This window comes from Anopheles merus, chromosome 2L (assembly GCF_017562075.2).
Source record: "Anopheles merus strain MAF chromosome 2L, AmerM5.1, whole genome shotgun sequence".
Lineage (NCBI taxonomy): Eukaryota > Metazoa > Arthropoda > Insecta > Diptera > Culicidae > Anopheles > Anopheles merus.
Window position 1 is genome coordinate 9,684,607 of NC_054083.1, and position 16,088 is coordinate 9,700,694.

A 16,088-nucleotide genomic window follows, 5' to 3' on the forward strand; every position below is an offset into this window, starting at 1 on the left:
CAAAATGGGTCATAGTGCACTATATACGCATGCTAAAATTGATAGGTTTTCCCGAGTAAAATGCATTCAGAGCCCATTACAAGACTATCCATGAGTTTAATCGTAGAACCATGTGCGGCTTTAGAAGACCGCTTCAAACCTTTCCAAAACTGTCTTAATCGTCTCGCTAGGACACTGGTTACGAAGTAGTTATGGCAATTTGAAGGAATGTCCAACTTTCCCATAATCCATAGGCCATGGTTGAATTTTGACGAAAAATGCAGGTCACAACCTTATCGTCTTATATCATTGAGTTCTTGAATAAACAAACCAAAGCCCTGGAACACAATAATAAGGATCTTGGCGATGAAAAAGTCTCAAAATGGGTCATAGTGCACTATATACGCATGCTAAAATTGATAGGTTTTCCGAGTAAAATGCATTCAGAGCCATTACAAGACTATCCGTGAGTTTAATCGTAGAACCCATGTGCGGCTTAGAAGACCGCTTCAATACCTTTCCAAAACTGTCTTAATCGTCTCGCTAGGACACATGGTTACGCAGTTATGGCCATTTGAAGGAATGTCCAATTTTCCATCCATCCATATGGCCATGGTTGAAATTTTGACGAAAATGCAAGGTCAACCATTATCGTTCTTATATCATTGAGGCTTCTTGAATAACCAAACCAAAGCCCTGGAACACAATAATAAGGATCTTGGCGATGAAAAGTCTCAAAATGGGTCATAGTGCACTATATACGCATGCTAAAATTGATAGGTTTTCCCGAGTAAAATGCATTCAGAGGCCATTTACAAACTATCCGTAGAACTATCGTAGAACCCATGTGCGGCTTTAGAAGACCGCTTCAATACCTTTCCAAAACTGTCTTAATCGTCTCGCTAGGACACATGGTTACGAAGTTATGGCCATTTGAAGGAATGTCCAACTTTCCATCCATCAATATGGCCATGGTGAAATTTTGACGAAAATGCAAGGTCAACCATTATCGTTCTATATCATTGAGGCTTCTTGAATAACCAAACCAAAGCCCTGGAACACAATAATAAGGATCTTGGCGATGAAAAAGTCTCAAAATGGGTCATAGTGCACTATATACGCATGCTAAAATTGATAGGTTTTCCGAGTAAAATGCATTCAGAGCCCATTTACAAGACTATCCGTGAGTTTAATCGTAGAACCCATGTGCGGCTTTAGAAGACCGCTTCAATACCTTCCAAAACTGTCTTAATCGTCTCGCTAGGACACATGGTTACGAAGAGTTATGGCCATTTGAAGGAATGTCCAACTTTCCCATCCATCCATATGGCCATGGTTGAAATTTTGACGAAAATGCAAGGTCAACCATTATCGTTCTTATATCATTGAGGCTTCTTGAATAACCAAACCAAGCCCTGGAACACCATAATAAGGATCTTGGCGATGAAAAAGTCTCAAAATGGGTCATAGTGCACTATACGCATGCTAAAATGATAGGTTTTCCGAGTAAAATGCATTCAGAGCCCATTTACAAGACTATCCGTGAGTTTAATCGTAGAAACCATGTGCGGCTTTAGAAGACCGCTTCAATACCTTTCCAAAACTGTCTTAATCGTCTCGCTAGGACACATGGTTACGAAGTTATGGCCATTTGAAGGAATGTCCAACTTTCCCATCCATCCATATGGCCATGGTGAAATTTTGACGAAAATGCAAGGTCAACCATTATCGTTCTTATATCATTGAGGCTTCTTGAATAACCAAACCAAAGCCTGGAACACAATAATAAGGATCTTGGCGATGAAAAAGTCAAAATGGGTCATAGTGCACTATATACGCATGCTAAAATTGATAGGTTTTCCCGAGTAAAATGCATTCAGAGCCCATTACAAGACTATCCGTGAGTTTAATCGTAGAACCCATGTGCGGCTTTAGAAGACCGCTTCAATACCTTTCCAAAACTGTCTTAATCGTCTCGCTAGGACACATGGTTACGAAGTTATGGCCATTTGAAGGAATGTCCAAACTTTCCCATCCATCCATATGGCCATGGTTGAATTTTGACGAAAATGCAAGGTCAACCATTATCGTTCTTATATCATTGAGGCTTCTTGAATAACCAAACCAAAGCCCTGGACACAATAATAAGGATCTTGGCGATGAAAAAGTCTCAAATGGGTCATAGTGCACTATATACGCATGCTAAATTGATAGGTTTTCCCGAGTAAAATGCATTCAGAGCCCATTTACTAGACATCCGTGAGTTTAATCGTAGAACCCATGTGCGGCTTTAGAGACCGCTTCAATACCTTTTCAAAACTGTCTTAATCGTCTCGCTAGGACACATGGTACGAAGTTATGGCCATTTGAAGGAATGTCCAACTTTCCCATCCATCCATATGGCCATGTTGAAATTTTGACGAAAATGCAAGGTCAACCATTATCGTCTTATATCATTGAGGCTTCTTGAATAACCAAACCAAAGCCCTGGAACACAATAATAAGGATCTTGGCGATGAAAAGTCTCAAAATGGGTCATAGTGCACTATATACGCATGCCATTGATAGGTTTTCCCGAGTAAAATGCATTCAGAGCCCATTTACAAGACTATCCGTGAGTTTAATCGTAGAAACCATGTGCGGCTTTAGAAGACCGCTTCAATACCTTTCCAAAACTGTCTTAATCGTCTCGCTAGGACACATGGTTACGAAGTTATGGCCATTTGAAGGAATGTCCAACTTTCCCATCCATCCATATGCCATGGTTGAATTTTGACGAAAATGCAAGGTCAACCATTATCGTTCTTATATCATTGGGCTTCTTGAATAACCAAACCAAAGCCCTGGAACACAATAATAAGGATCTTGGCGATGAAAAAGTCTCAAAATGGGTCATAGTGCACTATATACGCATGCTAAAATTGATAGGTTTTCCCGAGTAAAATGCATTCAGAGCCCTTTACAAGACTATCCGTGAGTTTAATCGTAGAACCCATGTGCGGCTTTAGAAGACCGCTTCAATACCTTTCCAAAACTGTCTTAATCGTCTCGCTAGGACACATGGTTACGAAGTTATGGCCATTTGAAGGAATGTCCAACTTTCCATCCATCCATATGGCCATGGTTGAAATTTGACGAAAATGCAAGGTCAACCATTATCGTCTTATATCATTGAGGCTTCTTGAATAACCAAAGCCCTGGAACACAATAATAAGGATCTTGGCGATGAAAAAGTCTCAAAATGGGTCATAGTGCACTATATACGCATGCTAAAATTGATAGGTTTTCCCGAGTAAAATGCATTCAGAGCCCATTTACAAGACTATCCGTGAGTTTAATCGTAGAACCCATGTGCGGCTTTAGAAGACCGCTTCAATACTTTTTCCAAAACTGTCTTAATCGTCTCGCTAGGACACATGGTTACGAAGTTATGGCCATTTGAAGGAATGTCCAACTTTCCCATCAATCCATATGGCCATGGTTGAAATTTTGACGAAAATGCAAGGTCAACCATTATCGTTCTATATCATTGAGGCTTCTTGAATAACCAAACCAAAGCCCTGGAACACAATAATAAGGATCTTGGCGATGAAAAAGTCTCAAAATGGTCATAGTGCACTATATCGCATGCTAAAATGATAGGTTTTCCGAGTAAAATGCATTCAGAGCCATTACAAGACTATCCGTGAGTTTAATCGTAGAACATGTGCGGCTTTAGAAGACCGCTTCAATACCTTTCCAAAACTGTCTTAATCGTCTCGCTAGGACACATGGTTACGAAGTTATGGCCATTTGAAGGAATGTCCAACTTTCCATCCATCCCTATGGCCATGGTTGAAATTTTGACGAAAATGCAAGGTCAACCATTATCGTTCTTATATCATTGAGGCTTCTTGAATAACCAAACCAAAGCCCTGGAACACAATAATAAGGATCTTGGCGATGAAAAAGTCTCAAAATGGGTCATAGTGCACTATATACGCATGCTAAAATTGATAGGTTTTCCCGAGTAAAATGCATTCAGAGCCCATTTACAAGACTATCCGTGAGTTTAATCGTAGAACCCATGTGCGGCTTTAGAAGACCGCTTCAATACCTTTCCAAAACTGTCTTAATCGTCTCGCTAGGACACATGGTTACGAAGTTATGGCCATTTGAAGGAATGTCCAACTTTCCCATCCATCCATATGGCCATGGTTGAAATTTTGACGAAAATGCAAGGTCAACCATTATCGTTCTTATATCATTGAGGCTTCTTGAATAACCAAACCAAAGCCCTGGAACACAATAATAAGGATCTTGGCGATGAAAAAGTCTCAAAATGGGTCATAGTGCACTATATACGCATGCTAAAATTGATAGGTTTTCCCGAGTAAAAGCATTCAGAGCCATTTACAAGACTATCCGTGAGTTTAATCGTAGAACCCATATGCGGCTTTAGAAGACCGCTTCAATACCTTTCCAAAACTGTCTTAATCGTCTCGCTAGGACACATGGTTACGAAGTTATGGCCATTTGAAGGAATGTCCAACGTCCCATCCATCCATATGGCCATGGTTGAAATTTTGACGAAAATGCAAGGTCAACCATTATCGTTCTTATATCATTGAGGCTTCTTGAATAACCAAACCAAAGCCCTGGAACACAATAATAAGGATCTTGGCGATGAAAAAGTCTCAAAATGGGTCATAGTGCACTATATACGCATGCTAAAATTGATAGGTTTTCCCGAGTAAAATGCATTCAGAGGCCATTTACAAGACTATCCGTGAGTTTAATCGTAGAACCCATGTGCGGCTTTAGAAGATCGCTTCAATACCTTTCCAAAACTGTCTTAATCGTCTCGCTAGGACACATGGTTACGAAGTTATGGCATTGAAGGAATGTCCAACTTTCCCATCATCCTATGGCCATGGTTGAAATTTTGACGAAAATGCAAGGTCAACCATTATCGTTCTTATATCATTGAGGCTTCTTGAATAACCAAACCAAAGCCCTGGAACACAATAATAAGGATCTTGGCGATGAAAAAGTCTCAAATGGGTCATAGTGCACTGTATACGCATGCTAAAATTGATAGGTTTTCCCGAGTAAAATGCATTCAGAGCCCATTTACAAGACTATCCGTGAGTTTAATCGTAGAACCCATGTGCGGCTTTAGAAGACCGCTTCAATACCTTTCCAAAACTGTCTTAATCGTCTCGCTAGGACACATGGTTACGAAGTTATGGCCATTTGAAGGAATGTCCAACTTTCCCATCAATCCATATGGCCATGGTTGAAATTTTGACGAAAATGCAAGGTCACCATTATCGTTCTTATATCATTGAGGCTTCTTGGATAACCAAACCAAAGCCCTGGAACACAATAATAAGGATCTTGGCGATGAAAAAGTCTCAACATGGGTCATAGTGCACTATATACGCATGCTAAAATTGATAGGTTTTCCCGAGTAAAATGCATTCAGAGCCCATTTACAAGACTATCCGTGAGTTATATCGTAGAACCCATGTGCGGCTTTAGAAGACCGCTTCAATACCTTTCCAAAACTGTATTAATCGTCTCGCTAGGACACATGGTTACGAGTTATGGCCATTTGAAGGAATGTCCAACTTTCCCATCCATCCATATGGCCATGGTTGAAATTTGACGAAAATGCAAGGTCAACCATTATCGTTCTTATATCATTGAGGCTTCTTGAATAACCAAACCAAAGCCCTGGAACACAATAATAAGGATCTTGGCGATGAAAAAGTCTCAAAATGGGTCATAGTGCACTATATACGCATGCTAAAATTGATAGGTTTTCCCGAGTAAAATGCATTCAGAGCCATTTACAAGACTATCCGTGAGTTTAATCGTAGAACCCATGTGCGGCTTTAGAAGACCGCTTCAATACCTTTCCAAAACTGTCTTAATCGTCTCGCTAGGACACATGATTACAAAGTTATGGCCATTTGAAGGAATGTCCAACTTTCCCATCCATCCATATGGCCATGGTTGAAATTTTGACGAAAATGCAAGGTCAACCATTATCGTTCTTATATCATTGAGGCTTCTTGAATAACCAAACCAAAGCCCTGGAACACAATAATAAGGATCTTGGCGATGAAAAAGTCTCAAAATGGGTCATAGTGCACTATATACGCATGCTAAAATTGATAGGTTTTCCGAGTAAAATGCATTCAGAGCCCATTTACAAGACTATCCGTGAGTTTAATCGTAGAACCCATGTGCGGCTTTAGAAGACCGCTTCAATACCTTTCCAAAACTGTCTTATCGTCTCTCGCTAGGACACATGGTTACGAAGTTATGGCCATTTGAAGGAATGTCCAACTTTCCATCCATCCATATGGCATGGTTGAAATTTTGACGAAAATGCAAGGTCAACCATTATCGTTCTTATATCATTGAGGCTTATGAATAACCAAACCAAAGCCCTGGAACACAATATAAGGATCTTGGCGATGAAAAAGTCTCAAAATGGGTCATAGTGCACTATATACGCATGCTAAAAATGATAGGTTTTCCCGAGTAAAATGCATTCAGAGCCCATTTACAAGACTATCCGTGAGTTTAATCGTAGAACCCATGTGCGGCTTTAGAAGACCGCTTCAATACCTTTCCAAAACTGTCTTAATCGTCTCGCTAGGACACATGGTACGAAGTTATGGCCATTTGAAGGAATGTCCAACTTTCCCATCCATCCATATGGCCATGGTTGAAATTTTGACGAAAATGCAAGGTCAACCATTATCGTTCTTATATCATTGAGGCTTCTTGAATAACCAAACCAAAGCCCTGGAACACAATAATAAGGATCTTGGCGATGAAAAAGTCTCAAAATGGGTCATAGTGCACTATATACGCATGCTAAAATTGATAGGTTTTCCCGAGTAAAATGCATTCAGAGCCCATTACAAGACTATCCGTGAGTTAATCGTAGAACCCATGTGCGGCTTTAGAAGACCGCTTCAATACCTTTCCAAAACTGTCATAATCGTCTCGCTAGGACACATGGTTACGAAGTTATGGCCATTTGAAGGAATGTCCAACTTTCCCATCCTCCATATGGCCATGGTTGAAATTTTGACGAAAATGCAAGGTCAACCATTATCGTTCTGATATCATTGAGGCTTCTTGAATAACCAAACCAAAGCCCTGGAACACAATAATAAGGATCTTGGCGATGAAAAAGTCTCAAAAGGGTCATAGTGCACTATATACGCATGCTAAAATTGATAGGTTTTCCCGAGTAAAATGCATTCAGAGCCTATTTACAAGACTATCCGTGAGTTTAATCGTACAATCCATGTGCGGCTTTAGAAGACCGCTTCAATACCTTTCCAAAACTGTCTTAATCGTCTCGCTAGGACATATGGTTACGAAGTTATGGCCATTTGAAGGAATGTCCAACTTTCCCCCATCCATATGGCCATGGTTGAAATTTTGACGAAAAGCAAAGGTCAACCATTATCGTTCTTATATCATTGAGGCTTCTTGAATAACCAAACCAAAGCCCTGGAACACAATAATAAGGATCTTGGCGATGAAAAAGTCTCAAAATGGGTCATAGTGCACTATATACGCATGCTAAAATTGATAGGTTTCCCGAGTAAAATGCATTCAGAGCCCATTTACAAGACTATCCGTGAGTTTAATCGTAGAACCCATGTGCGGCTTTAGAAGACCGCTTCAATACCTTTCCAAAACTGTCTTAATCGTCTCGCTAGGACACATGGTTACGAAGTTATGGCCATTTGAAGGAATGTCCAACTTTCCTGGTTGCCATGGCCATGGTTGAAATTTTGACGAAAATGCAAGGTCAACCATTATCGTTCTTATATCATTGAGGCTTCTTGAATAACCAAACCAAAGCCCTGGAACACAATAATAAGGATCTTGGCGATGAAAAAGTCTCAAAATGGTCATAGTGCACTATATACGCATGCTAAAATTGATAGGTTTCCCGAGTAAAATGCATTCAGAGCCCATTTACAAGACTATCCGTGAGTTTAATCGTAGAACCCATGTGCGGCTTTAGAAGACCGCTTCAATACCTTTCCAAAACTGTCTTAATCGTCTCGCTAGGACACATGGTACGAAGTTATGGCCATTTGAAGGAATGTCCAACTTTCCCATCCATCCATATGGCCATGGTTGAAATTTTGACGAAAATGCAAGGTCAACCATTATCGTTCTTATATCATTGAGGCTTCTTGAATAACCAAACCAAAGCCCTGGAGATCAATAATAAGGATCTTGGCGATGAAAAAGTCTCAAAATGGGTCATAGTGCACTATATACGCATGCTAAAATTGATAGGTTTTCCCGAGTAAAATGCATTCAGAGCCCATTTACAAGACTATCCGTGAGTTTAATCGTAGAACCCATGTGCGGCTTTAAAAGACCGCTTCAATACTTTCCAAAACTGTCTTAATCGTCTCGCTAGGACACATGGTTACGAAGTTATGGCCATTTGAAGGAATGTCCAACTTTCCCATCCATCCATATGGCCATGGTTGAAATTTTGACGAAAATGCAAGGTCAACCATTATCGTTCTTATATCATTGAGGCTTCTTGAATAACCAAACCAAAGCCCTGGAACACAATAATAAGGATCTTGGCGATGAAAAAGTCTCAAAATGGGTCATAGTGCACTATATACGCATGCTAAAATTGATAGGTTTTCCCGAGTAAAATGCATTCAGAGCCCATTTACAAGACTATCCGTGAGTTTAATCGTAGAACATGTGCGGCTTTAGAAGACCGCTTCAATACCTTTCCAAAACTGTCTTAATCGTCTCGCTAGGACACATGGTTACGAAGTTATGGCCATTTGAAGGAATGTCCAACTTTCCCATCCATCCATATGGCCATGGTTGAAATTTTGACGAAAATGCATGGTCAACCATTATCGTTCTTATGTCATTGAGGCTTCTTGAATAACCAAACCAAAGCCCTGGAACACAATAATAAGGATCTTGGCGATGAAAAAGTCTCAAAATGGGTCATAGTGCACTATATACGCATGCTAAAATTGATAGGTTTTCCCGAGTAAAATGCATTCAGAGCCCATTTACAAGACTATCCGTGAGTTTAATCGTAGAACCCATGTGCGGCTTTAGAAGACCGCTTCAATACCTTTCCAAAACTGTCTTAATCGTCTCGCTAGGACACATGGTTACGAAGTATGGCCATTTGAAGGAATGTCCAACTTTCCCTCCATCCATATGGCCATGGTTGAAATTTGGACGAAAATGCAAGGTCAACCATTATCGTTATATCATTGAGGCTTCTTGAATAACCAAACCAAAGCCCTGGAACACAATAATAAGGATCTTGGCGATGAAAAAGTCTCAAAATGGGTCATAGTGCACTATATACGCATGCTAAAATTGATAGGTTTTCCCGAGTAAAATGCATTCAGAGCCCATTTACAAGACTATCCGTGAGTTTAATCGTAGAACCCATGTGCGGCTTTAGAAGACCGCTTCAATACCTTTCCAAAACTGTCTTAATCGTCTCGCTAGGACACATGGTTACGCAGTTATGGCCATTTGAAGGAATGTCCAACTTTCCCATCCATCCATATGGCCATGGTTGAAATTTGACGAAAATGCAAGGTCAACCATTATCGTTCTTATATCATTGAGGCTTCTTGAATAACAAAACCAAGGCCTGGAACACAATAATAAGGATCTTGGCGATGAAAAGTCTCAAAATGGGTCATAGTGCACTATATACGCATGCTAAAATTGATAGGTTTCCCGAGTAAAATGCATTCAGAGGCCATTTACAAGACTACCGTGAGTTAATCGTAGAACCCATGTGCGGCTTTAAAAGACCGCTTCAATACCTTCCAAAACTGTCTTAATCGTCTCGCTAGGACACATGGTTACGAAGTTATGGCCTTTGAAGGAATGTCCAACTTTCCCCTCCATCCTATGGCCATGGTTGAAATTTTGACGAAAATGCAAGGTCAACCATTATCGTTCTTATATCATTGAGGCTTCTTGAATAACCAAACCAAAGCCCTGGAACACAATAATAAGGATCTTGGCGATGAAAAAGTCTCTAAAAAGGGTCATAGTGCACTATATACGCATGCTAAAATTGATAGGTTTTCCCGAGTAAAATGCATTCAGAGCCCATTTACAAGACTATCCGTGAGTTTAATCGTAGAACCCATGTGCGGCTTTAAAAGACCGCTTCAATACCTTTCCAAAACTGTTTTAATCGTCTCGCTAGGACACATGGTTACGAAGTTATGGCCATTTGAAGGAATGTCCAACTTTCCCATCCATCCATATGGCCATGGTTAAAAATTTAACGAAAATGCAAGGTCAACCATTATCGTTCTTACATCATTGAGGCTTCTTGAATAACCAAACCAAAGCCCTGGAACACAATAATAAGGATCTTGGCGATGAAAAAGTCTCAAAATGGGTCATAGTGCACTTTATACGCATGCTAAAATTGATAGGTTTTCCCGAGTAAAATGCATTCAGAGCCCATTTACAAACTATCCGTGAGTTCAATCGTAGAACTCATGTGCGGCTTTAAAAGACCGCTTCAATACCTTTCCAAAACTGTCTTAATCGTCTCGCTAGGACACATGGTTACGAAGTTATGGCCATTTGAAGGAATGTCCAACTTTCCCCTCCATCATATGGCCATGGTTGAAATTTTGACGAAAATGCAAGGTCAACCATTATCGTTCTTATATCATTGAGGCTTCTTGAATAACCAACCAAAGCCCTGGAACACAATAATAAGGATCTTGGCGATGAAAAAGTCTCAAAATGGGTCATAGTGCACTATATACGCATGCTAAAATTGATAGGTTTTCCCGAGTAAAATGCATTCAGAGGCCATTTACAAAACTATCCGTGAGTTCAATCGTAGAACTCATGTGCGGCTTTAAAAGACCGCTTCAATACCTTTCCAAAACTGTCTTAATCGTCTCGCTAGGACACATGGTTACGAAGTATGGCATGGCATTTGAAGGAATGTCCAACTTTCCCCCTCCATCCATATGGCATTGTTTGAAATTTTGACGAAAATGCAAGGTCACCTTATCGTTCTTATATCATTGAGGCTTCTTGAATAACCAAACCAAAGCCCTGGAACACAATAATAAGGATCTTGGCGATGAAAAAGTCTCAAAATGGGTCATAGTGCATATACGCATGCTAAAATTGATAGGTTTTCCCGAGTAAAATGCTTCAGAGCCCATTTACAAGACTATCCGTGAGTTTAATCGTAGAACCCATGTGCGGCTTTAGAAGACCGCTTCAATACCTTTCCCAAAACTGTCTTAATCGTCTCGCTAGGACACCATGGTTACGAATTTTATGGCCATTTGAAGGAATGTCCAACTTTCCCCTCCATCCATATGCCATGGTTGAAATTTGACGAAATGCAAGGTCAACCATTATCGTTCTTATATCATTGAGCTTCTTGAATAACCAAACCAAAGCCCTGGAACACAATAACAAGGATCTTGGCGATGAAAAAGTCTCAAAATGGGTCATAATGCACTATATACGCATGCTAAAATTGATAGGTTTTCCCGAGTAAAATGCATTCAGAGGCCATTTACAAGACTACCCGTGAGTTTAATCGTAGAACCCTTGCGGCCTTAGAAGACCGCTTCAATACCTTTTCAAAACTGTCTTAACTTAATCGCCTCGCTATGACACATGGTTACGAAGTTATGGCCATTTGAAGGAATGTCCAACTTTCCCATCCATCCATATGGCCATGGTTTTAAAATTTGACGAAAATGCAAGGTCAACCATTATCGTTTGTATATCATTGAGGCTTCTTGAATAACCAAACCAAAGCCCTGGAACACAATAATAAGGATCTGGCGATGAAAAAGTCTCAAAATGGGTCATAGTGCACTATTACGCATGCTAAAATTGATAGGTTTTCCCGAGTAAAATGCATTCAGAGCCCATTTACAAGACTATCGTGAGTTTAATCGTAGAACCCATGTGCGGTTTAAAAGACCGCTTCAATACCTTTCCAAAACTGTCTTAATCGTCTCGCTAGGCACATGGCTACGAAGTTATGGCCATTTGAAGGAATGTCCAACTTCCCCTCCATCCATATGGCCATGGTTGAAATTTTGACGAAATTGCAAGGTCAACCATTATCGTTTCTTATATCATTGAGGCTTCTTGAATAACCAAACCAAAGCCCTGGAACACAATAATAAGGATCTTGGCGATGAAAAAGTCTCAAAATGGGTCATAGTGCACTATATACGCATGCTAAAATTGATAGGTTTTCCCGAGTAAAATGCATTCAGAGCCCATTTACAAAGACTATCCGTGAGTTTAATCGTAGAACCCATGTGCGGCTTTAGAAGACCGCTTCAATACCTTTCCAACTGTCTTAATCGTCTCGCTAGGACACATGGTTACGAAGTTATGGTCATTTGAAGGAATGTCCAACTTTCCCCTCCCTCCAATGGCCATGGTTGAAATTTTGACGAAAATGCAAGGTCAACCATTATCGTTCTTATATCATTGAGGCTTCTTGAATAACCAAACCAAAAGCCCGGAACACAATAATAAGGATCTGGCGATGAAAAAGTCATGATGAAAACTTGTCAAAAGTGTCTGAACAATCGCGTATGTTTCGGCTGATTTTGCGTGGGCTGAATATTTACCGCTGTGTGTTGAATTTCCAAAGTGCAAGAGAAAGTGTATTCATTATGTTGCCCTATTTATAATTTTTCTATGATTGCCACTCACGCGAGTGGCAACTCACCCGCTACTCATCATTTCCTACCGTGCTCATTCTCACTTGACGAAACTCACTTTCGTCAAGTTATCATTTGACATCCAAGCGAAGCGTCAACATACCCCCCCATGACAGAATGTCATGAACAAAAACAAACTACACGTGCTGCTAATCGGAAGGCTTCGCAACAGGCAACAAGCAAATTTTAGCTACTGGACGCGTAACTATTCCTTTTGCCGTTTTCAACTTCACTACACGCGTAAGCTGATCTTCTCCTGGGTGTACATCGATGATGCGAGCAAGTGGCCATCGGGTGATAGGGAGCGAATCGTCCGCAAGGATGACCAGTCTGCCAGGTACTATTTCGCTACGATTCACTACCTTATTATCCTTCTGCATTTCCTGCAGATATTCGGTTGTCCAATGCTTCCAAAGCGTTGCACAAGCAATTGCCAGCTCTGCAATTCGTCTAACGTGTATGGTTTCAGTCGTGTGTAGTCGGGAACCGGGACAGCATGCATAGAAGAACCGATCAGGAAGTGCGCCGGCGTAAGCGCTGCCAAATCATTGGGGTCATCCGTCATTGGCAACAAAGGACGCGAGTTCATTGCCGCTTCTATTTGCTGCAGAATGGTGCTGTATCCCTCGTAAGACAGCCTCGAACTGCCTAGCTGCCTGTAGAGATGTCGTTTGGCCGTCTTAACCGCTGCTTCCCACAATCCACCAAAATGTGGGGCCTTAGGTGGGGTAAAGTGCCAAGTTATGCCCCTGTCCGAACAGTTTGATGCGATGACGTTTTGGTGCTGTTCGTTCTGTAACATATCAAACAATTCATTAAGTTCGTGTGCCGCACCTTCAAAGTTTTTTTCCGTTATCGGAGTATATGTCCGATGGTAATCCTCGCCGGGATGTGAAGCGATGTAATGCGGCCAAGAAGCCTGCCGTGGAGAGATCGCCCACCAGCTCCAAATGCACTGCCTTCGTTGAAAAACACAAACACACACAAGTAGCATTTAGCGGCAGGGCTCTCTTGTGTGCGGGTTTCAGATACAGCGGGCCGGCATAATCCACTCCAGTTATGGAAAACGGCCGGCTCGGGGTGATGCGTTCATACGGGAGTTGACCAGTTTGTTGTTGTGTCAGCTGCGGATCCTGACGAATGCAACGAAAGCAATTCCTCACTACGTTTTTTACTAGCCGACGTCCATCGAGTGGCCAATATTCCTCACGTATCCGGGAAAGTAGTAGTCTTCCCCGCCATGCATCAGCTTCTCATGTATGTGCACCGCGATGAGATGAGCCAGCTGATGGTTTTTGGGAAGCAGGATGGGATGCTTGAACTGGTACGGTAGCTGTGCAAGTTTCAAGCGGCCTCCTACTCGTAATATTCCATCGTTGTCGAGAAACGGATTCAATCGCCGTAGAGGTGATTGTTTTCGTACCATTTCTCCCTTTTTCAGCAGTTGGATCTCTGATGAAAACTCGTGCTCTTGTGCCAGTTTACAAAGCACGATTTTAGCTGCTTCTATAGCCTCAGGGGTGATCGGTAATGCTGCTGAGGTAACTTGTGATGACTGTAGTGTACGTGTCTTGTGTTTGTGTTGTGTATGAAACGTGTGCAGTATGCAATTATATGTACCAATTTGGTGTAGGACGACGACAAATTGAACCAATGGTGAGTGGTTTGTATACTTGCAACTACAGCACTCACCTGACGAATTTCCATATCCGTTTCAGCAGTCAGTGATGGATTTGACATTGGCCATTTGGAGGGGGATAGCGCCAACCATTCAGGACCACAGCTCCAAATCGATCCTTTTAGCATTTCAGCTGCTGACATCCCTCGAGACACCAGATCGGCGGGATTCGATGAACCGGGAATGTGTTTCCATTGACGAGGGTGCGAATAGTTCTGGATCTCAGCAACACGATTCGCCACGAATGTTTTCCAGGTGTTGGGTGGAGACGCTATCCAGTTTAGCGTTACCGTCGAATCCGACCAGAAAACGATTCGGTTGTGTCGATTCCCATAGCGCGTCTAACACGATGATGAAGATGTGCTCCTAACACGGCCGCGCAGAGCTCCAATCTTGGTAATGTAACTCGTTTTAGTGGAGCTACACGCGATTTCGACGCGAGCAGGCTGACTCGTACTCGTCCCTGCTGGTCCTCACAGCGCGCATAAATGCAGGCACCATAAGCAACTTCTGACGCGTCTGCAAATGTATGGAACTGTATTTTAGAGTTAGGTAAGAGCACATACCGTTCGCTTTTGAAGCTTTCCAAATCCTTCCAGTCGTCAGTAACCGATTTCCATTTGTTACAGATGTGTACAGGGACCGGATCGTCCCATCCGATTTTCTGCAGCCACAACTCCTGCATTAGCAATTTCGCGCGTATGATGACTGGAGCGATCAATCCAAGTGGATCAAACATTCGAGCAATGTTTGACAATATGGATCGCATGGTGAGGTTGGCGGTTTCCATTATTGCAGTCGACTCAAAGCACAAAACATCTAGTTCGGGCTTCCATGCGATACCAAGTGCCTTCACAGTCTCGTTCGGCACAAACTGCAGTGATGACTGTGTACCGATATGCTCTGCTGGTAAACCACTTAGTACGCCTAAACAGTTGGATGTCCACTTCCGGAGTTCAAACCCGCCCTTGGAGAGTAACTCGGAAAGTTGCTGACGAAGCTCGCGAGCTTCACTCACGCTGTTAGCTCCGCCAATGAAGTCGTCTACATAAAAATTGTGTCTCAGTGCGGGTGAAGCTAGTGGAAAGTCAGCACCTTCATCTTCCGCAAGCTGCAGCAATGTACGAGTGGCCAAGAACGATGATGGAGACAAACCATATGTCACAGTATTCAGCTCGTACAATTCAATCGGCGATTGCGGTGAGAAACGGAAGAAAATGCGAACCAATCGTCGATCATCCGGATGCAGCACAATTTGTCGATACATTTTGGCGATATCAGCTACGACAGCAATCTTATAGGTGCGGAAACGCAAAATAATATCGATGAGTTCATCCTGAACTATGGGTCCAACCCGCAGAGTTTCATTCAGCGAAAAGCCAGTTGACGTTTTAGCCGAGCCATCAAAAACTACTCTGACCTTTGTGGTGGTACTTGACGCTTTAAAAACTGGATGGTGTGGTAAATAATAAGCAGCTGTATCATCACAATCAGTGCTTATAGGAGACATGTGACCCAGTGCTAAGTACTCCTTCATAAAGTCTTGGTACGCTTCTCGAAGTGCTGGATCTCGTTCCAATCTCCGCTCGAGAAGCTCAAAACGACGAATGGCCTGAGGTCTAGAAAGGCCGAGCTTTGCATCAAAGTCGGGCTGT

At 41.9% G+C, this 16,088-nt stretch overlaps 1 protein-coding gene across 1 annotated transcript in view; it reads right to left on the reverse strand.

The window, feature by feature from the left end:
• Positions 1-14,736, reverse strand: part of LOC121592218 — a 17,794-nt gene extending 3,058 nt beyond the window's left edge. Inside the window, exons 1-2 of the mRNA XM_041913625.1 lie at positions 14,448-14,736; positions 13,966-14,325 (exon numbers count right to left, since the gene is read on the reverse strand). Of these exons, the coding sequence (XP_041769559.1) occupies positions 13,966-14,325; positions 14,448-14,576 (489 nt within the window). The 5' untranslated portion in view covers positions 14,577-14,736. The remainder of the gene's footprint in view (positions 1-13,965; positions 14,326-14,447) is intronic.
• Between the last annotated feature and the right edge of the window lie 1,352 nt (positions 14,737-16,088).